The sequence below is a fragment of the Oncorhynchus tshawytscha genome, linkage group LG07 (genome assembly GCF_018296145.1).
Source record: "Oncorhynchus tshawytscha isolate Ot180627B linkage group LG07, Otsh_v2.0, whole genome shotgun sequence".
NCBI lineage: Eukaryota > Metazoa > Chordata > Actinopteri > Salmoniformes > Salmonidae > Oncorhynchus > Oncorhynchus tshawytscha.
This window is the reverse complement of record NC_056435.1, coordinates 4968074-4990426: the sequence shown is the minus strand read 5'-3', so window position 1 is coordinate 4990426 and position 22353 is coordinate 4968074. Positions and strand designations below refer to the sequence as shown.

General features: G+C 44.4%; 1 protein-coding gene across 1 annotated transcript; it reads right to left on the bottom strand.

Moving 5' to 3' along the window:
* Nucleotides 1-4437: 4437 nt before the first annotated feature.
* Nucleotides 4438-21605, bottom strand: LOC112237723 (bile salt export pump-like). The gene is made up of 29 exons (XM_042323958.1): nucleotides 21352-21605; nucleotides 21171-21250; nucleotides 21041-21059; nucleotides 20593-20622; nucleotides 20463-20514; nucleotides 16187-16449; nucleotides 15622-15709; nucleotides 15393-15526; nucleotides 14714-14885; nucleotides 14273-14397; nucleotides 13645-13819; nucleotides 13355-13468; nucleotides 13122-13232; nucleotides 12896-13021; nucleotides 12494-12697; nucleotides 11933-12103; nucleotides 11475-11676; nucleotides 11231-11297; nucleotides 10952-11039; nucleotides 8809-8982; nucleotides 8615-8719; nucleotides 8192-8353; nucleotides 7776-7979; nucleotides 7074-7315; nucleotides 6733-6889; nucleotides 6430-6627; nucleotides 6083-6289; nucleotides 5353-5499; nucleotides 4438-5069 (listed from the first exon to the last, which is right to left on the bottom strand). Exons 2-29 carry the CDS (start codon nucleotides 21238-21240, stop codon nucleotides 4869-4871), a joined length of 4008 nt encoding a protein of 1335 aa, XP_042179892.1. The 5' UTR covers nucleotides 21241-21250; nucleotides 21352-21605; the 3' UTR covers nucleotides 4438-4868.
* Nucleotides 21606-22353: the final 748 nt, after the last annotated feature.

The following is a 22353-nucleotide window of genomic DNA, read 5'->3' as shown; positions in this document are numbered from 1 at the left end:
ATGACTCATCGCTTTACAGTTTCACTGTTCAAATAAGTGTCCTGTTTAAAGCCCTGTTTATACCTGGTTCTAACTTGTGTCCTTTATCCTGATCTTGTCCACATTCTGATTGTGCCTGCATTTTTAGACAGGTGAAGATGAGTAAAAGACTGTTAGAGGAATTCTAAATTCCTATATGTTTTGTAGCCAAAACCAAATTCACACTCTTATCTATTTCATAATAAGTTGTAAGTTTATCATTTTGCATGAATTAGCAAGAGACCAGTTTTAAAAACAAGTTCAGCATTTATTCTTGATGAGTACTCACCCAAAATACAAAGAACATTACATTTTAAAGAGAGAACATAAAATGACGTCATCAGTTTCACACACTCTCTCCGATCCTCACAATAGCGCAGTGTCTTCAGGTCTGGAGATCTTCTTCTACTCCCCTCATAAAACAAACATTCCAATCTGTCTAAAAGATATACTTTTCTCCCTCCCTTAAACCCGCAAGGTACAGACAATTAATTTGTTTTACTTACATTTTCAGTAACAGCTTAACCAAGAACCCATACATTTCATACCATAACATGATAGTATTAGAATAAATGGTTCTAATTTAAATGTATACATAATTAATCATTTCAACTATAATTTCCTCCAACAAAGACACATTGTGATCAGATCTTCCTGGCCACCGTCAGGAAGGGATAACATATACATTTGAATACATGTGTAGTCACATTTCTGGAAATGTGGGCACGATCAAAAAGTAGACAAGATAAGGACTCATTAGCACAAGGTATAAACAGGGCTTTTAACAGATGTTAAACAGATGCATGTTATACAAACAACAACTGGCCAATTTCACAATCCGCTCCATGGTCATTGCATAGTCCACATTATTTGAGTTGTTCCACAAATAGTGCATGTTGATATTTTAAGTAGAAATGGTGCACCAATAGTGAATTTTATCAAACGTTATCCGTTAGTTCACTTATATACTGCAGACAGGTCATATTTGCATGATTTAGCTTATTCATCATTCAATATTAACGGGACTCCTCAGTTGGAGTTCCTGATCAACATGTGTACATGGTGCATTGAGTTGGTTGGAACCTCTCCAGGTAATTGTTAATAAAAGATGATTCATTTAAGATAGACTTCGAGTGTCCCTGGTGGTAATTTCCACGACATGGAGTAGAACTTCAACGACAAGGGTTAGACCCAAATCAGCATTTTGACATATCCCTCCTGTTTTTCTGACTTCTAGGAAGTCTTAATCCACTTAACCCAAACATTTCCCCAACTTTTCACCTCATTGTGAAGCCCAAATATTATTATCTTATTATTATATATTTTTTGTAAAGCCCTAGTTATTTTTCTTGCTTTGATAAAGTCATTTCTGAAGATTATAATTAATTTAACGAGATTCGCATTTCTCTCTCATTTTAAGGTCAACCCTGTTATGTGAACTGGACTCTCCTTTGAAAACGGTGAAACTATTCCTTTTTAAATATATATTTTTAAAGAAACATTGAACGTCAAATAGTAAAATCATAGTGATCTGTTTCACCATAGTCATTGAAATGGGAAATGTTTTTTTAATGAAGTTGAACATGTGCTTTTTATGATAGAATGTTGACCATTTTTTGTAGTTTAAAAAAAACCAAATGACTCTACCCAAATGGCACTCTATGAGTTCATGACAACACAACAGGTGGAATTCAGCAGGGTACCTTACCTCCGCAGTTCAGTACTCCATCCTGCATATAGTACATGTTCTACCGTGCTTCTACTCATGGTCTACACTCTGCTATTACATTACCAATTCAGTTCACTATAATACTTATGAAAAGAATAGGATACAATGCCACCAAGTGGTCAACTAATGCCACTGAGTTTACCACTAAAGTTTCATGTAGCACTCCCAAGTGAATCAAATTCCATCCCCAACCAATTCCAACCGTGGACATGGTCTTAGATTTTTTTTAAATGCATCTAATTCAATACCAAAGCAACATCAATCTCTGACAGGGCCATTTGGGAGCAGGCCTACCTATAGTCTTTGATTTAGTTGGACCCCCGTTCCTCATTCTCGTTGAGGCCCCTTGTGTCATCGATGGATGATGGAGCATTAGAAATACAGAGGTCTCTAAATCACATTTACTGTCGCTGCTTAATACAAACGCATTTACTGTTCAATAATAACTTGGTGGGTGATTGTATTTGTCTTGTTTCACACATGTACAAATATGCATGTTTGAATTGGAAATGTGTTTTCTGCATATCCCGCTCTCCCTGAGACAGGGTCTGCCATTATCAACGGCAACCCTGGGGCAATTCGGGTTGAGTGCCATACTCAAGGGGCACGTCAACAGATTTTTCACCTTAATTCAAACTAGGTTCCTTACGGTTATTGGCCCAGCACTTTAACCACGGTGCTACCAGCCACCCAGTAGGTAGTAATGACATGGTAAGTGTGTTAAATCTTCTGAGGCTTGACTTTTCACCAGGGTGGAGGCTGAGACATATGGAGAGACAGAGTAGGAGAGACAGTATAGGACTAGTAGGACTGAGACAGTACAGGACTAGTAGGACAGAGACAGTATAGGACTAGTAGGACAGAGACAGTATATGACTAGTAGGACAGAGACAGTATAGCACTAGTAGGACCGAGACAGTATAGGACTAGTAGGACAGAGACAGTTTAGGACTAGTAGGACAGAGACAGTATAGGACTAGTAGGACTGAGACAGTATAGGACTAGTAAGACAGAGACAGTATAGGACTAGTAGGACTGAGACAGTATAGCACTAGTAGGACAGAGACAGTATAGCACTAGTAGGACAGAGACAGTATAGGACTAGTAGGACAGAGACAGTATAGGACTAGTAGGACAGAGACAGTATAGGACTAGTAGGACAGAGACAGTATACGACTAGTAGGACAGAGACAGTATAGGACTAGTAGGAGAGACAGTATAGGACTAGTAGGACAGAGACAGTGTAGGACATGTAGGACAGAGACAGTATAGCACTAGTAGGACAGAGAAAGTATAGGACTAGTAGGACAGAGACAGTATAGGACTAGTAGGACAGAGACAGTATAGGACTAGTAGGACAGAGACAGTATAGGACTTCAAATCTGAGCTACAGTAGGTCAACAATAAGGTCAGGGATGGTGACTCATCTTTACAAGTGGATAACATCGTGGAGGTTAATGACTTGAGATTGAAAACACAAACTCAGTCCTTCTGCACTGGGCAATAGTGGACAAGACATATTAGAGCACGTTAGCCCCGCTTCTCACCCATTAAGTCAGAGACCCAGACACTCAACACCACACTTGATTCCAGGACCTGTCTAAGGCGCGCCGGTATCAATCAATATTGTATTGACGCTACATGGCACAAAGTAAAACAGTGTCCTCTAAGTGTACAGAATGTGAGCAGAGAGCCAGGAAAGATAATATTGCTTCATCGGCATACTGATTCACCCCTGTCTGGGTGCTGGGAACCTGGGATGCACTGATGAAGACTCCATTCCATAAGGTCAGAGCGGTGTGATCACACATTACCTCTGATGAAGACTCCATTCCATAAGGTCAGAGCGGTGTGATCACACATTTACCACTGATGAAGACTCCATTCCTTAAGGTCAGAGCGGTGTGATCACACATTACCACTGATGAAGACTCCATTCCATAAGGTCAGAGCGGTGTGATCACACATTACCACTGATGAAGACTCCATTCCATAAGGTCAGAGCGGTGTGATCACACATTACCTCTGATGAAGACTCCATTCCTTAAGGTCAGAGCGGTGTGATCACACATTACCTCTGATGAAGACTCCATTCCATAAGGTCAGAGCGGTGTGATCACACATTACCACTGATGAAGACTCCATTCCATAAGGTCAGAGCGGTGTGATCACACATTACCTCTGATGAAGACTCCATTCCTTAAGGTCAGAGCGGTGTGATCACACATTACCTCTGATGAAGACTCCATTCCTTAAGGTCAGAGCGGTGTGATCACACATTACCTCTGATGAAGACTCCATTCCATAAGGTCAGAGCGGTGTGATCACACATTACCTCTGATGGATGGACGCAGCAAATCTCATCCTGGTGTCAGGTCAGGGTGTCACGGTGTCAGTCATGGAAGTATCAGCAAGACCTGGTGTAGGGAATACTGTAGTACTAGTCTGTAGTACTAGTCTGTAGTACTAGTCTGTCCCAGGCTCTTCAAGGAGTCTGTTATCTTAACCTTTGACTAAGGAAAATCAACTGTTGTAGAATGTATTATCGTCTGCAGGCAATTTAAATGCACCATATTTGGTTCAAAGAATAAAGGTTCAATTTAAAATCAAAAACATTTTTAAATCACAAATGTATAATGGTAAACAGCACAAACGGTCGACAATCGTAAACAGTTACTTCATACCCTCAGTGTAGATATTTGGATTCAATTTATTCTTATGCAATACAGTTAATTACAAACAAAAGTAAAAAGTCAAATATAAAAAAGGTAGCCACTCAGACCTACAGTATGTCTCAGACTTAACACTGACCTGTGTCAATGTAAGACAATGAATAGAGCAGAATTATGAACACCGGAAAGCCCACCTTGAATACATGTCTTCAACAAAGTCATTGAACTAATCCTTCATGTTGTACACCACAGTATATACAAGTAGTGAATGCATACCAGCCATAGTTCTGTTTAAATGTAACGACAACAAATTAATACACAGCATGACCAATTAAAACTAAAGAATGTGTGACGGTTGACAGGATTCCTTCTGCAAAATAAATACTATATGACCCGGTGTGATGACCTGAACAGGCATTTCCTGGTTTGGCTCCTATAACCCTGAGGAGTTAGCTGATTGGTGCACCGGTGGTGACAAGTTTGTAATAGGCCCCTTTGAGAGCCATGAGCTGGTCATGTGGTCCCTGTTCGATGACAAAGCCCCTGGACATAACGGCGATGATGTCAGAGTTCTGGATGGTGGAGAGACGATGGGCGATGACGATGCAGGTTCGGCCCTCCCTCGCTTTATCCAGCGCCTCTTGCACCGTCTGTAACGCACGCACGCATATACACACACACACACACACACACACACACACACACACACACACACAAAGCTTTTAGCTGATATCACAATCACCCATGACTCACCATGATTACTTGATTACTGCCTCTGCCCCATTCAGGCAAATTGCATGCTTGCCTCGCCTCGTACCAATTCTAAAGCTATTTGTAATTGAAAGATCTGTATAAATTGAATCTATCCTGATCAGGTTCAGGACTTCTTCTACTGCTTGTGGTGATGACAGGCGGTTGTCATGGAGACATTACCTTCTCGCTCTCCGTGTCCAGGGCTGAAGTGGCTTCGTCCAGTAGCAGGATCTTAGGGTCGCGGATGATCGCCCTGGCGATTGCTATGCGCTGCTTCTGTCCCCGAGAGAGCTGGGAGCCCTGGGAACCTACGTTGGTGTCGTATTTCTAAAGGGAGAAATTCAAACTTTAAAGACTACTGTGTCAGACAAAGGGCAACAGATGAAGGGTATACTGTGACAGAGTTTTTGTGACTAGAAGTTTGGCATAAAAACTGGACATTTGTATTTGGATCTTAGTATGCAGGTATCTTTGATAGAAACGAAGATATTAGAATAACTGGCCACAACTGATTTAAATGCCATATCTAAATCGTTGGCGTTTCCTTCCTAATGGTGCTACAAACTTGCAATTTTGTCTTGTTTTAAGTTAGTACACTGACCGTGTTGTTTTAAGTTAGTACACTGACCGTGTTGTTTTAAGTTAGTACACGGACAGTGTCGTTTTAAGTTAGTACACTGACCGTGTTGTTTTAAGTTAGTACACTGACCGTGTTGTTTTAAGTTAGTACACTGACAGTGTTGTTTTAAGTTAGTACACTGACCGTGTTGTTTTTAAGTTAGTACACTGACCGTGTTGTTTGAAGTTAGTACACTGACCGTGTTGTTTTAAGTTAGTACACTGACCGTGTTGTTTGAAGTTAGTACACTGACTGTGTTGTTTGAAGTTAGTACACTGACAGCAGCATTACCTCAGGTAGTGTCATGACAAAGTCGTGGAGCTGGGCTTTCTTGGATGCGGAGATGATGTCATTCATGCTGACTTCGCGCAGGTTGTCTCCGTACTTGATGTTGTCTCCGATGCTGCAGTCAAACAGAATGGGCTCCTGGGATACGATGCCGATCTTGGAGCGCAGGTACGAGACGTTGACCTGAGTCGAGTCATGGCCATCAATAATCTGCAATGCAACGTGGAAAATCCAGTCAACTATCCTGTGAACTAATCCAGCTCCCAGGATACCCCCACCCTCTTACAGCCCTTATACCTCTAGAGACATATGGGGATATTGCGTGGTGCTGAGATAAACTGAGGACTCACCACTTGGCCCTGGTCGGGGTCATAGAATCTCTCCAGTAGCTGGACGCTGGTGCTCTTCCCACAGCCACTGCTGCCCACGAAGGCCAGCGTCTGGCCGGGCTTTACCGACACGTTGAGGCCGTTCAGCACCTGGATGTCTGGCCGGGTCGGGTACGTGAACTTACAGTCAATGAACTCTAAGTTCCCTCTGAAATCAGGCTGGGCGAGAGAGAGAGGGGGCGTGAGCGAGAGAGAGAGAGGGGGCGTGAGCGAGAGAGAGAGAGTGAGTGCGTGTTTGTGTGTGCGTGCACGGGTGACATGTACCCATTTGTCCCCCTCGTTGCTGTAGACGCGGATCTTTGGCACGCGGTCGAGGAGCTGGAAAAAACGGGCAGCTGAGATCTTGGCTTTGGCGTAGTCTGGGGTGTAGGAAGAGGCTCGGCCCAGCGCTGTGCCACTGGTCACTATGGCTGAGATCACTCTGAACCAATCACAGAGAGACAATGGGGTTTAGTCAAGTTCATATAAAGAAATAAACAAAGGTGGCGGAGGTAGTAGAATACATCTTGGACAATGTGATTTCATGGTCTGTTTATATTGTTGACAGGTATGCAGGTATGCAGGCAGACAGGCAGACGGACAGGCAGGCAGACAGTTTCTCTCACCTGAAGACCAGGCTGAAGTGGAGGCCCTCCTGGCGCACCAGGTACCCTCCAAACCTGTAGGAGGCGCTGTTGGCCATGAAGACGACACACTGGGCGAAGCCGTAGCAGGCGCCATACACGTTGGCCTTCTGCTTGGCGGCCTGGTACGGAGCCTCCAGGTGAGCCTCGTACATCTCCACAAAGCGCTGTTCCTTCCCCAGCCCTGCGATGGTGCGGATGTTGTTCAGGGCCTCGCCAGAGATCTACAAAAGATACCACAGAAATGTCACAACCACCCACCACTACCACCTTGTAAGTCTAGAACAGGAAGTAGGAACTGTCTACAGTACAGGGACTACACGCATTATCTCTACCACACTCTAAGATAAGCTCTCCAGTGGGTCTACTGTGACGAGGTTTCAGGAAGCGCTCACCTGATGTCTATAACAGACATTACAATAGTTACAGGCTGAAATATCTTACAATCTGACACAAGGGAAGTTCTGTGGTAGTGACTTTGCTTGAATGACCCAAACAGAAGCTTTCAAGACACATGTTGATAACGTATTGATAACTCATGTGAGAAGTTAGTGTACAGCCTTGCTTCAATGACAATTCACTTCCAGTCACAGTAGCACTATGTGACTCCAGCCTGTGTTACAAACAGCCCTGTCCAGTGAGTCGGTGGAGTACGGTGGAGTACGGTGGAGTACGGTAGCCTACCCGTCCTGCATCCTCCATGGCCTGTTTGTCCTGCTTGGCGAAGCCAGTGAGCATCTTAGCCTGGAAGCCTCCGGACAAAGCCAGGAATGGCAGGAAGCACAGGATGACCAGGCTGAGCTTCCAGCTGAAGTAGAAGGAAATGATGACGGCAACGCCAATGTTGGTCAGAGAGTTAACGATCATTCCGATCTGAGAGCCAGTGGCCTAGGAGAGAATGAGGGAGCGGTATCAATCAATCAATTTGGGTTCGGAATAGGTTATTTACCCAGAATGCCAGATGGGTGAGGTTGTCTTTTGTGTCTGCTGCATTAGTTCCATAGCACTCCATTAAATCAAGTATTTGAAAGACACTAGTACTATTTGGTCTGGGGTCTGGTAACTGCCCTCTATGAGGACTATATGAGGTCCATACTGACCCCTTGGACCTGGGAGGCATCAGTGGCCAGCCGTGTGGTCAGAGCCCCGGGGCTGTTCCTGTGGTCATCAAACCAGCCCACCTCCTGACCCAACATGGCGTGGAAACCCATCCTCCTCAAGCGCCTTGTCAGCAGCTCCCCAGACTTAGAGAAGGCATAGCCCTAGGGGGGGAGACACCGCCACCATCAGATCAGGTTAAGGGAAATGAATGACAAAAAACACAGAGAAATAGGCTTCACTTGTCGCAGAGTTTAGAGAAGCAGGAGAAAGGATCCGGTTGATGTGAAGATTAAGAAAGGTGAACATAAAGGATGGGAGGGAGGGAGGGAGGGAGGGAGGGAGGGAGGGAGGGAGGGAGGGAGGGAGGGAGGGAGGGAGGGAGGGAGGGGGAGGGAGGGAGGGAGGGAGGGAGGGACATGTACTTGGAGCATCTGGGTGATGAAGGAAGTCACTCCGACCAGCACAAAGAACATGCAGATGCCATTGATCTCCCTCCTCTGAGCCTCTGGGTCTGGTATGGAGAATGTCTACAGCAACACACACATACACTGATTAAGCTAATGAACCGATATTCAATGAAGACTGTCTTGGTCAATACTAGAGCCCTCCACCTTACCGCCAGAATCTGACTGAAGAGCAGAGAGTACACTGGGTTGACTCCTCCGTTGACAGCAGCTCCGATGGTTCCAAACAGCATGTAGGGCCATTCAGGGGCATTGTACTTCAGGATCCTAGTCACTGGAGCAGGCTCAACTTGCTCCTCCACCTCTTCCTCCTCCACAAAGGCACTCTGGACACATTAAGACATATATATACAGTGCCTTGCGAAAGTATTCGGCCCCCTTGAACTTTGTGACCTTTTGCCACATTTCAGGCTTCAAACATAAAGATATAAAACTGTATTTTTTTTGAAGAATCAACAACAAGTGGGACACAATCATGAAGTGGAACGACATTTATTGGATATTTCAAACTTTTTTAACAAATCAAAAACTGAAAAATTGGGCGTGCAAAATTATTCAGCCCCCTTAAGTTAATACTTTGTAGCGCCACCTTTTGCTGTGATTACAGCTGTAAGTTGCTTGGGGTATGTCTCTATCAGTTTTACACATCGAGAGACTGACATTTTTTCCCATTCCTCCTTGCAAAACAGCTCGAGCTCAGTGAGGTTGGATGGAGAGCATTTGTGAACAGCAGTTTTCAGTTCTTTCCACAGATTCTCGATTGGATTCAGGTCTGGACTTTGACTTGGCCATTCTAACACCTGGATATGTTTATTTTTGAACCATTCCATTGTAGATTTTGCTTTATGTTTTGGATCATTGTCTTGTTGGAAGACAAATCTCCGTCCCAGTCTCAGGTCTTTTGCAGACTCCATCAGGTTTTCTTCCAGAATGGTCCTGTATTTGGCTCCATCCATCTTCCCATCAATTTTAACCATCTTCCCTGTCCCTGCTGAAGAAAAGCAGGCCCAAACCATGATGCTGCCACCACCATGTTTGACAGTGGGGATGGTGTGTTCAGGGTGATGAGCTGTGTTGCTTTTACGCCAAACATAACGTTTTGCATTGTTGCCAAAAAGTTCAATTTTGGTTTCATCTGACCAGAGCACCTTCTTCCACATGTTTGGTGTGTCTCCCAGGTGGCTTGTGGCAAACTTTAAACGACACTTTTATGGATATCTTTAAGAAATGGCTTTCTTCTTGCCACTCTTCCATAAAGGCCAGATTTGTGCAATATACGACTGATTGTTGTCCTATGGACAGAGTCTCCCACCTCAGCTGTAGATCTCTGGAGTTCATCCAGAGTGATCATGGGCCTCTTGGCTGCATCTCTGATCAGTCTTCTCCTTGTATGAGCTGAAAGTTTAGAGGGACGGCCAGGTCTTGGTAGATTTGCAGTGGTCTGATACTCCTTCCATTTCAATATTATCGCTTGCACAGTGCTCCTTGGGATGTTTAAAGCTTGGGAAATCTATTTGTATCCAAATCCGGCTTTAAACTTCTTCACAACAGTATCTCGGACCTGCCTGGTGTGTTCCTTGTTCTTCATGATGCTCTCTGCGCTTTTAACGGACCTCTGAGACTATCACAGTGCAGGTGCATTTATACGGAGACTTGATTACACACAGGTGGATTGTATTTATCATCATTAGTCATTTAGGTCAACATTGGATCATTCAGAGATCCTCACTGAACTTCTGGAGAGAGTTTTCTGCACTGAAAGTAAAGGGGCTGAATAATTTTGCACGCCCAATTTTTCAGTTTTTGATTTGTTAAAAAAGTTTGAAATATCCAATAAATGTCGTTCCACTTCATGATTGTGTCCCACTTGTTCTTGATTCTTCACAAAAAAATACAGTTTTATATCTTTATGTTTGAAGCCTGAAATGTGGCAAAAGGTCGCAAAGTTCACGGGGGCCGAATACTTTCGCAAGGCACTGTATATATATATATATATACATACACACACGTGTATGGACTATGGATACATGCATAACAAATGCACACATGTAAACTGTAGATTACCTGGAAAGAGTAAGTGGCAATGAACCCCGTTTATCTCTCTCTCTCTCTCTCTCTCTCTCTCTCTCTCTCTCTCTCTCTCTCTCTCTCTCTCTCTCTCTCTCTCTCTCTCTCTCTCTCTCTCTCTCTCTCTCTCACACACACACACACACACTCGCACGCACACACACACACACACACACACACACACACACACACACACAAAAACACACACAAAAACACACACACACAGACCTTGCCCGCGTCTGCCTGAGATATGAAGGATTCTGCTTCTGGAATGAGGTTGGACAGCTGTGAGCGGGTCCTCTTCCTGATAGAGGATCTGCACAACAACAGACAAGCACCAAGTCAACGCACTACCGAGACGCAAAATGACACCGTCAGTCAGCCTTCTGGCACAAAATGTCTGACGTGCTTCACCCAGATGTGTGTCGGATTCACTGTAACCAGATATGAGTGAGGCCTTGTGAAAAGGATGTGAAGTTCATCATGAGAGACATAGTTCTACAGTACCTGAGACTGGCCCTGTAACTCCCGGCCCTGGATAAACTCTTCTGCTCTGGCTCGTCATGGCCCGCCACTGACACAGGCAAAAGGAAGGAGGTTATTATACAAAATGTTATAAGAAATGTTTTGTTAGAAGTGTTCCTGCACATTCATTTCTCTCTTAATACTTGTTATGTTGACAAAAGTGTGTGCAAGTCAACTTTAGAATTTTGGCAGAGGATGGGGATGCATTGATCTCATAGGGACCTACTCTGTCTGGCCTTCTGGTTGAGAGCCTTGTCTCCTTGGCTTTGTAGGGTGACCAGAGTGAAGTAAACACCCTTCCTCTCCAGCAGCTCATCATGCTTGCCCCTCTCCACCGCCCGCCCATGCTCGTAGCCCACGATCACGTCTGCGTTCTTAATGGTGGACAGGCGATGGGCTATGGAGATGGTGGTGCGGCCATTGCGTACCTTATAGGAGATAAACACGAGACCGTTATCCTACCTGGCTACTGTAAATATAGTTATTTTCATGGTTGTTTTTCTACCATTTGTCACGTACTTAGGTCTGATCATGTCGTATGAAAGATGATACAGGAACACAATCTATCATCAGAGTTATCCTAACTATTATTACTATATTTAATTGATCCTAGAAGAGATACTTCCTGGTCACTTCCTGCTTTATTTAGGGAATAGGGTGCTATTTGGGATGCAACCCACTCACTTTGTCCAGTGCCTCCTGTACCACAGCCTCACTCTCATTGTCCAGAGCGGAGGTGGCCATGTCCAGCAGTAGGATCCGGGGGTTCCTAACCAAGGCCCGGGCGATGGCGATGCGCTGCTTCTGACCGCCGCTCATCTGACCTCCACCCTCTCCCACCAGCGTGTCAAATTTCTGTTTCACCAATCACAAGTCTTTATGTCATTGAACTGAAAGGCCATGTGACAGTAGATAGACAGTAGACAGTAGATGTTGACGTTTTTAAGCCTTTGAAAAACACTGGAGACAAAAGTCACAAATAAGTAGACTGTGTTCCAGATCGGACTATCGTTGTCATGTTAGTGTAACAGTTTTCCTTCCGTCACTCTCCTCACCCCTGCCTGGGCTTGAACCAGGGACCCTCTGCCCACATCAACAACTGACACCCTCGAAGCATCGTTACCTATCGCACCATAAAAGCCGCGAAACAACTACTTCAAGGTCTCCCCCAGCTAACTAGCTAGCCATTTCACACCGGTTACACTAGCCCTCAATGTATAGCGCGCTAAATGCTGTCAACCTCACCTGTGGTAGGTCCATGATAAAGTTGTAGGCATTAGCCTCCTTGGTGGCGTGGATGATGTCATCCAGGGTGACTCCGGGGCGACCGTAGCGGATGTTCTCGGCGATGGTTGTAGCAAACAGCACAGGCTCCTGCTCCACGATGCCCATCAACGAGCGTAGCCATTGGATGTTCAGGCCTCTGATGTCATGGCCATCCAAGGTCACCTGAGACAAGGCATAAACAAGGAGAAAGATAGAATGGGAGGGAGAAAAAAGGGACATTTAAAATGTCTCTACACTATTTCCTCTAAAGACTCTCTCAGTGATACACTTTTGTGGAGGTGCACTTTTGTACTGATAGAAGTAGTATTATTTACTAATGTGTTACATCATGTTAAATATATGTCAGGGACGATAACATACCATGCCCTCCTTGGGGTCATAGAAACGTTGGATGAGCTGCACGGCGGTACTCTTCCCAGCTCCACTGGGCCCCACAAAGGCGGTCGTCTCGCCAGAATTCACTGCTACACTCAGCTTGTCCAGGATCTGGCAAGACACAAAGCAAATTACAGACTGCATCTTTAACGAAATATTCCACAATAATCAGATGCATGTCGTCGTTATAGGAAATACTAAGCCACAGTACCACGACTTCAGGTCTGGAAGGGTAGTGAAAGGTGACGTTATGGAACTCAATGTCCCCTTTGACCTTGTCCAGTTTGTACCCTGCTTCTGAGAGGCAGTCGATGTCCGGCTCCTAGGCACAGTGACACAGCCAGACAAATGGCAGTGTTAACCCCCAGGGCTGTGTAAAGTGAGCGTGCGCACACAGTAAATTGAATGCTCAATGAAATTCTCCAACAATGTTGAGATTCCCACCCTGTCGATGGTCTCAAAGATGATGGTAGCAGCTCCTCTTCCTGCAGCAAATGCCTCCAGACATGGAGATGCCTGCCCTAAGTTCAGGGCTGCTATCAGCACACCAAAGAAAACCTGCGATGACAGACAAGACAGATGCACAGGACAGATGAGGTGATCATTATTTTTTAAGCTCTTACTGTTTATTATTCATTCATAAACCAAATAAATGTGATTCTATAGCTGAACTACATATGGACTCTTTATAAAGTATACTTCATGGTGTTGGCCGTATGTTTACTAAATAGTACCTGTAACAGTGTTCCGGGGCTGTACTCCTGTGTGTCCACTACTAGGCTGGATCCGTACCAGAAGGCCAGGGCGTAACACAGGAAGATGATAAACCACATGTAGCCTGTGAAGAAGCCCATGATCAGGCCCTTCCTGATGCCCCAACGCTGAGCTGAGATCAGGTTCTTGTCATACCTGGGAGAGAGAGAAAGGGACAGAGGGTTAAAGATGCAATCGGAGATCTTAAGCACAACAAAATCGTAACATATCATACAAATTCCAACAAACAATTGTGATTTTTTTTTTGTTGCAGGATTGGAATTACACAATTGGATGACGTAGTACACAAAAAGCAGGGACCCGTTTTGGCTCGTGAGCACGACTTTCAAAACTACTGGCTGAAATTATACAAAAGTTCTGGAGAGTCCCTTTAAACTGGGATAGAGGCCCGGCACTCAATATAATATGTAAGGTGGTGCTACTAGTTGCCCCTTAAGGAGAAAACAATGAATGGAATTTAACAGTATATAGTGAGGTTGATCAAGGTAAAGAATGTCAAATTTGTCTGGCGAGTATTGGCACTTACAAATTCAGCAAATAGCTAAAGGAGAAATTGTTAGGTCAGTTTCTGTCATGCTATTATATTACCTTTCCACTTCCTTTAGCTCTCCTCCGAAAGCAGCCACTGTTCTGATGGAGGTGAGCACCTCGTCGGCCACGGCTCCAGCCTTAGCATAGGCCTGCAGCTCCTGACCCGTCAGCTTGGCCACAAACTAGACGAGAGCAGAGGTGGTAAGTAGAAAGGTGCAGTCAGTACAGTACACTTACTAACTCCCACATCAATGGAGCTCATTGAGAATCGACACATAGTAAATTAACAATGTAAATTATAGGCCTATTCCTAATACTCATAAATGAGCTTTCCTTGTCGCCTTTAACTTTCATTGTCTCCTTTACCAAGTGACCCCTAGTAAATTGCTTTCATCTATCCATTCCTAACAGAGTTAAACAGAGAGGAGGGAAGGAAAGGGACCGTTTCAGTTTATTGGGATAGGAAGTGACCACATTGATTGACGTTGACCATCCTACCAGAGCCATGAGGGCGGCCCCGACTCCAATTAGAGGACTGGCTGCGATGATGACGAGCGTTAACTTCCATCCCTTCACAAAGCCCATCGCAAAACCGCACACGAAGGTGGTGAAGCGCTGGATAAAGATGCTCACTTGATCCGCAATGGCGTCATTGATCTTGTTGATGTCACTGTGAAATAGCGGAGCACACCACAGACAGAGACATGAGAGTCATTAGCGTTTTTTCAGGTCAGGTCAAATTCAAGAACAACTACAGATATATATTCTTCATTTGGGCCAGTTTGCTAAAGCAGAAAAATAATCCTGCAGCAACAGGAAATGTGAATTATTATGTGGACCATAATTAATGGACATTTTTGTAGGAATTAATACATGTTTTGTTAGGGCAAATAAAGTCTGAAATTTCAACGCCCAACCAGGGAACAAAATTATTGGATCCGAGTACCTGTATACTTTATAGAACTGCAGAATTTCCCTAACAGTTCTTTTTAAAACTCAAATACACTACAATTGTATATTTCCTGCTGTGCAGGAAAATTCTCAGCAACTAAAGAGTGATCAAATTAAGATCCTACATCTGTACTAAGCATCCTAAGCATGTTAGGAAATGCAAATGTTCCCAGAACTTTTTCTATTAAAACCTAACAGGGGAATTTGGTCTGTGTTTTTCTCTTACTCTGACATGCGTGTGTTTAACTCTCCAGTCGAGTTGCAGTCGAACCAGCCGATCTCCATCCTCATCACCTTCCTGAAGTACATCTTTCTGATGATCTGGATCTGTCGCGCTGCAGACGTCACCCACAACGAGATCTAAAAGAGAAATAAGGCATTCAAAGCAATCGAGATCTAGCGCTCTGTCATCAAACTGCTTGAACTCAGTATGTTGATGCAAACGATATACTTACTTGAAGGTATCCTAGCAAGAAAACTGCGCATCCAATGGCAACGTAATAGTAAGCAAAATTGGTCATCTCATACTCAATGTCCAGAAGCCTGAAAATGAGTATCATACAGATGTAGGATCTTAATTTCAGCCAGTTTGCTCCAGCAGGAAAATAATCCTGCAGTTACAGGGAATGTGAATTATTATGTGGATTATAATTAATTGACATTTTTGTAGGGGTTGTTACATTTTTTGTAAGGGAAAATCAAGTCTGACATTTCAAAGTGGAATTATAGCCATCAGAAGCTTTATTAAACCTTGAATACACTACAGGTTTTACATGTCATGCATCGCAGGAAAGTTTTCCTGCAAATTAAGAGTCTACATCTGTACACAAATTACAAAAGACAACAGCTTGAGACAACAAGAAGACCCTAACCTTACCCTAAAATACATAAAGAGACCATTTTCCCTGTGCCCATGACAGTAGGCCACTATAGTCACATCTTTCTATCCTTAATCCTTGATATAGAAATTCCATGTACAGCAACGTCCTGATCTTGTGCGCAGCAACGAATAGGACTTACCCGCATGTTAAATTCTTCATCTTATCAGTGTTATTGCTGTCCAGCCAGTCTGTCCATACTGACTGGTTCTTCCACTGTATGGTGTTGTTGATACATTCCTTCCTGGGGTCCAGGAGCTCCTGTAACTCGATGTCGTACTCGATGAAGGTGTCAGTGAGCATCCCGAACACCAGCAGCATGAGAGGCTGGGCGGAACCGTGGAGGAAGGCACACACACTACCCCCCACCATCATCAGGGTCTCCCGGCATGTGGCGAAACGGAACTGCAAATACACACACACACCAAACACACACAAACACACACACAACCAACCAATGGGTCAGTCATCACAACAGGTGTTCTGATAATCTGACCTATCAGCTCAGCATGTACTACCTGGACAAAATATGCATGCTTTAATCACTGTAACCATGTAGATTTTAATATTGTCATTGCCACAACAAAGGCACCCCATTGGAACCTGCCTGTGTGTGATAAGTCTGGCCCATGATGCTCCATTCTTTATGGTTATTATTATTTTTCAGCTGGATCTGAGATACAGAGATACAACCTCTCTCATCATCACCCAGTGCCTGGGCTTACCTCCGCTGTACCCGCACCCCACCATACCCCTGTCTGCGCATTATGCCCTGAATATATTCTACCATGCCCAGAAACCTGCTCCTCTTATTCTCTGTCCCCAACGCTCTAGGCGACCAGTTTTGATAGCCTTTAGCCGCACCCTCATATTACTCCTTCTCTGTTCCGCGGGTGATGTGGAGGTAAACCCAGGCCCTGCATGTCCCCAGGCTCCCTCATTTGTTGACTTCTGTGATCGTAAAAGCCTTGGTTTCATGCATGTCAACATCAGAAGCCTCCTCCCTAAGTTTGTTTTACTCACTGCTCTAGCACACTCTGCTAACCCTGATGTCCTTGCTGTGTCTGAATCCTGGCTCAGGAAGGCCACCAAAAATTCAGAGATTTCCATACCCAACTATAACATCTTCCGTCAAGATAGATCTGCCAAAGGGGGAGGAGTTGCAGTCTACTGCAGAGATAGCCTGCAAAGTAATGTCATACTTTCCAGGTCCATACCCAAACAGTTCGAACTACTAATTTTGAAAATTACTCTCTCCAGAAATAAGTCTCTCACTGTTGCCGCCTGCTACCGACCCCCTCAGCTCCCAGCTGTGCCCTGGACACCATTTGTGAATTGATCGCCCCCATCTAGCCTCAGAGTTTGTTCTGTTAGGTGACCTAAACTGGGATATGCTTAACACCCCGCCAGTCCTACAATCTAAGCTAGATGCCCTCAATCTCACACAAATCATCAAGGAACCCACCAGGTACAACCCTAACTCTGTAAACAAGGGCACCCTCATAGACGTCATCCTGACCAACTGGCCCTCCAAATACACCTCTGCTGTCTTCAACCAGGATCTCAGCGATCACTGCCTCATTGCCTGTATCCGCTACGGAGCCGCAGTCAAACGACCACCCCTCATCACGGTCAAACGCTCCCTAAAACACTTCTGTGAGCAGGCCTTTCTAATCGACCTGGCCCGTGTATCCTGGAAGGACATCGACCTCATCCCGTCAGTTGAGGATGCCTGGTCATTCTTTAAAAGTAACTTCCTCACCATTTTAGATAAGCATGCTCCGTTCAAAAAATGCAGAACTAAGAACAGATACAGTCCTTGGTTCACCCCAGACCTGACTGCCCTCGACCAGCACAAAAACATCCTGTGGCAGACTGCAATAGCATCGAATAGTCCCCGTGATATGCAACTGTTCAGGGAAGTCCGGAACCAATACACGCAGTCAGTCAGGAAAGCTAAGGCCAGCTTCTTCAGGCAGAAGTTTGCATCCTGTAGCTCCAACTCCAAAAAGTTCTGGGACACTGTGAAGTCCATGGAGAACAAGAGCACCTCCTCCCAGCTGCCCACTGCACTGAGGCTAGGTAACACGGTCACCACCGATAAATCCATGATTATCGAAAACTTCAATAAGCATTTCTCAACGGCTGGCCATGCCTTCCGCCTGGCTACTCCAACCTCGGCCAACAGCTCCTCCCCCGGCAGCTCCTCGCCCAAGCCTCTCCAAGTTCTCCTTTACCCAAATCCAGATAGCAGATGTTCTGAAAGAGCTGCAAAACCTGGACCCGTACAAATCAGCTGGGCTTGACAATCTGGACCCCTATTTCTGAAACTATCCGCCGCCATTGTCGCAACCCCTATTACCAGCCTGTTCAACCTCTCTTTCATATCGTCTGAGATCCCCAAGGATTGAAAGCTGCCGCAGTCATCCCCCTCTTCAAAGGGGGCGACACCCTGGACCCAAACTGTTACAGACCTATATCCATCCTGCCCTGCCTATCTAAGGTCTTCGAAAGCCAAGTCAACAAACAGGTCACTGACCATCTCGAATCCCACCGTACCTTCTCCGCTGTGCAATCTGGCTTCCGAGCCGGTCACGGGTGCACCTCAGCCACACTCAAGGTACTAAACGATATCATAACCGCCATCGATAAAAGACAGTACTGTGCAGCCGTCTTCATCGACCTTGCCAAGGCTTTCGACTCTGTCAATCACCATATTCTCATCGGCAGACTCAGTAGCCTCGGTTTTTCGGATGACTGCCTTGCCTGGTTCACCAATTACTTTGCAGACAGAGTTCAGTGTGTCAAATCGGAGGGCATGCTGTCCGGTCCTCTGGCAGTCTCTATGGGTGTACCACAGGGTTCAATTCTCGGGCCGACTCTTTTCTCTGTGTATATCAATGATGTTGCTCTTGCTGCGGGCGATTCCCTGATCCACCTCTACGCAGACGACACCATTCTATATACTTTCGGCCCGTCATTGGACACTGTGCTATCTAACCTCCAAACAAGCTTCAATGCCATACAACACTCCTTCCGTGGCCTCCAACTCCTCTTAAACGCTAGTAAAACCAAATGCATGCTTTTCAACCGATCGCTGCCTGCACCCGCATGCCCGACTAGCATCACCACCCTGGATGGTTCCGACCTTGAATATGTGGACATCTATAAGTACCTAGGTGTCTGGCTAGACTGCAAACTCTCCTTCCAGACTCATATCAAACACCTCCAATCAAAAATCAAATCAAGAGTCGGCTTTCTATTCCGCAACAAAGCCTCCTTCACTCACGCCGCCAAGCTTACCCTAGTAAAACTGACTATCCTACCAATCCTCGACTTCGGCGATGTCATCTACAAAATGGCTTCCAACACTCTACTCAGCAAACTGGATGCAGTATATCACAGTGCCATCCGTTTTGTCACTAAAGCACCTTATACCACCCACCACTGCGACTTGTATGCTCTAGTCGGCTGGCCCTCGCTACATATTCGTCGCCAGACCCACTGGCTCCAGGTCATCTACAAGTCCATGCTAGGTAAAGCTCCGCCTTATCTCAGTTCACTGGTCACGATGGCAACACCCATCCGTAGCACGCGCTCCAGCAGGTGTATCTCACTGATCATCCCTAAAGCCAACACCTCATTTGGCCGCCTTTCGTTCCAGTACTCTGCTGCCTGGGACTGGAACGAATTGCAAAAATCGCTGAAGTTGGAGACTTTTATCTCCCTCACCAACTTCAAACATCAGCTATCTGAGCAGCTAACCGATCGCTGCAGCTGTACATAGTCTATTGGTAAATAGCCCACCCATTTTCACCTACCTCATCCCCATACTGTTTTTATTTATTTACTTTTCTGCTCTTTTGCACACCAATATCTCTACCTGTACATGACCATCTGATCATATATCACTCCAGTGTTAATCTGCAAAATTGTAACTATTCGTCTACCTCCTCATGCCTTTTGCACACATTGTACATTGTATATAGACTCCCCCTTTGTTTTCTACTGTGTTATTGACTTGTTAATTTGTTTATTCCATGTGTAACTCTGTGTTGTCTGCTCACACTGCTATGCTTTATCTTGGCCAGGTCGCAGTTGTAAATGAGAACTTCTTCTCAACTAGCCTACCTGGTTAAATAAAGGTGAAATAAAAAAAAATTAAAAAAATTCTCATATTGTACTACCATTCTTATACCCGTTTCTGAAGATTTCCAGTCCAGTTGTGGTTTAAAGTTCTTATGTACAAGAGTTATGAACCAGCTCTCCCACACATGAGATAACATAAAAAGGTCTTCATGTAACCTTCACACTACACTACACAACACAACCGCACAGTGAATTCACTGAAGGAACCATAGAGTTAGATACTGTTTTGTTTCATCTCTATGAAAAGAAACACAAATAAAATACTTTACCAGCTGAAAGAAGCCAATCCTGATAGCAGCTTCCTTCTTCTTGTTTGGAGACCTGGGACAATCACAGAGAAATTAGTCAAAGCCTAAAGGACATGAGGGGGAATAATGTAGGGGGAGAAGAGAGACTTACTTTGTGTCCTGTTTCGTGTTCCCCATCATCCTGCAGCAAAGAAAAAAATAACATACTATTAATGTGACCTTGTTTTTATGTGTCACAATTCTGAGAAACATTATAAGAAATGGGCTCCAGAGTGGCGCAGCGGTCTAAGGCACCGCATCTCAGTGTTAGAGGCGTCACTACAGACCCTGGTTCGATTCCAGGCTGTATCACAACCGATTGGGAGTCCCATAGTGTGGCGCACAATTGTCCCAGCATCGCCCGGGTTTGGCCAGGGAAGGCCATCATTGTAAATAAGAATTTGTTCTTAATTGACTTGCCTAGTTAAATAAAGGTTCAACTAAAAAATCCATAAACGTATTTTGTTTAATTTATCAATTTTACCAACATGAACACAAACCACACAGAATATAAGTCATGACAAGTGTTTTTTTTTTTTATCTGAGGAAGATGCACTTACATGTATGCGTCGTTCGGATCTGTAATAAAGAGATGATAGAGAAATATTATACTTTTCAAAAGCATTGTTTATGTCAGGAAAATGACATCAAAATGATGCATTGAACATAATCATATTTATGCAGGTGTACCTTCATCAAAACCATTGTTTTCTTCTCCCAGCTTTTTGATGCTGTGTAATTTCACTGATCCAGCAGGCATCCTGGACTGTCTACAATACATTTATAAGAGGAAAGATGAATAATAAAAATGAATTACAAAGCCAAAATACATCCCATTTGAAATGTATTGTATTGTCACTGAGATACCTACCAACTTGTTGTAATAAAAAACAACGTATCTCCTCTTTGCACTAAAATCCTTTTGGATTCTGCTTCTTTACATTATAGCCGATTCAATTGTACAGTACACTAATGGTCTCCAATCCGTACTAAGACGTGCTGCCGAGTCCACCTGACAGCTTGGTGCCACCACTGTGTGTTTGTAGAGATGGTAGGTGGTCACTGATAGTGGGTAAAGAGTAGACTGATAGGGTGACTGTGGGCTGGAAGAGGCTGAGGCCCTCTGCACCACGTACTTATTGAACAAACAAGCCAGGTCCAGGCTGGAACTTGGGGTCATACGATCGTGTTTAGAGGTAAGTGTCCTGTCGGCTCGCACTGCCCAAGGGGCCGATGACCCAGCTATGCAAAGAGTAGGAGAGAGCATGGTACAAAAAACAATCCAGACTACATAGCTCTCCTTGCAATGAAAGGGAATCAGGTCCAATCACATATCAGGGTTTTACACTTGTAATTGCACACACGGTGATGTGTGTTTTTCTTACTTTCGACCATAAATTATGGCTAAATGGATGTTATGAGAATGTCAGATAATCATTTTCAAGAATACGTAACAAGTCATGATATTAAGCCACAATCACCATCACAATCTGAGGTACGCCTACTTTTGTTCTAGGAATTTTTTCAAGTGATCAAAGACCATGGCAAAATATATAAGACATCCATCGATGATTGGGCTCAGTGTTACACATTCATCGTATCACATTGATTACTTCTAAAGATATTACAGTTTATTGTCCTTCTGCATGTAAACACAAACCGTGTGCGAAGACAGAATACTTTCCAAGAGTTGAAGCTAAGTCAAACAACTTCCAGGTCATCACCCTCAGGGCTGCTGTCCTCTTCAGTCCTAAACAAGCCAATATGATCTGTCTGAAATTATGGTCATACATTTCTGTTTCATTTGCATTTCAGCAGTCTTGTCATAACAGGTTTTCTCCTAACTGGGATGTTTTACCTTAACACTGTTGCT

What these genes read in the sequence shown, in the direction of transcription:
- LOC112237723 (XM_042323958.1), bottom strand. Translation starts at nt 21,240, where the DNA reads ATGCCTGCTGGATCAGTGAAATTACACAGCATCAAAAAGCTGGGAGAA. An exon ending in GGATTGGCTTCTTTCAGCTG is followed by an intron (nt 16,450 to 20,462) that starts GTAAAGTATTTT and finishes GTGTATTTGCAG; the next exon opens with TTCCGTTTCGCCACATGCCG. An exon ending in CAACCAGAAGGCCAGACAGA is followed by an intron (nt 11,298 to 11,474) that starts GTAGGTCCCTAT and finishes TGCCTGTGTCAG; the next exon opens with TGGCGGGCCATGACGAGCCA.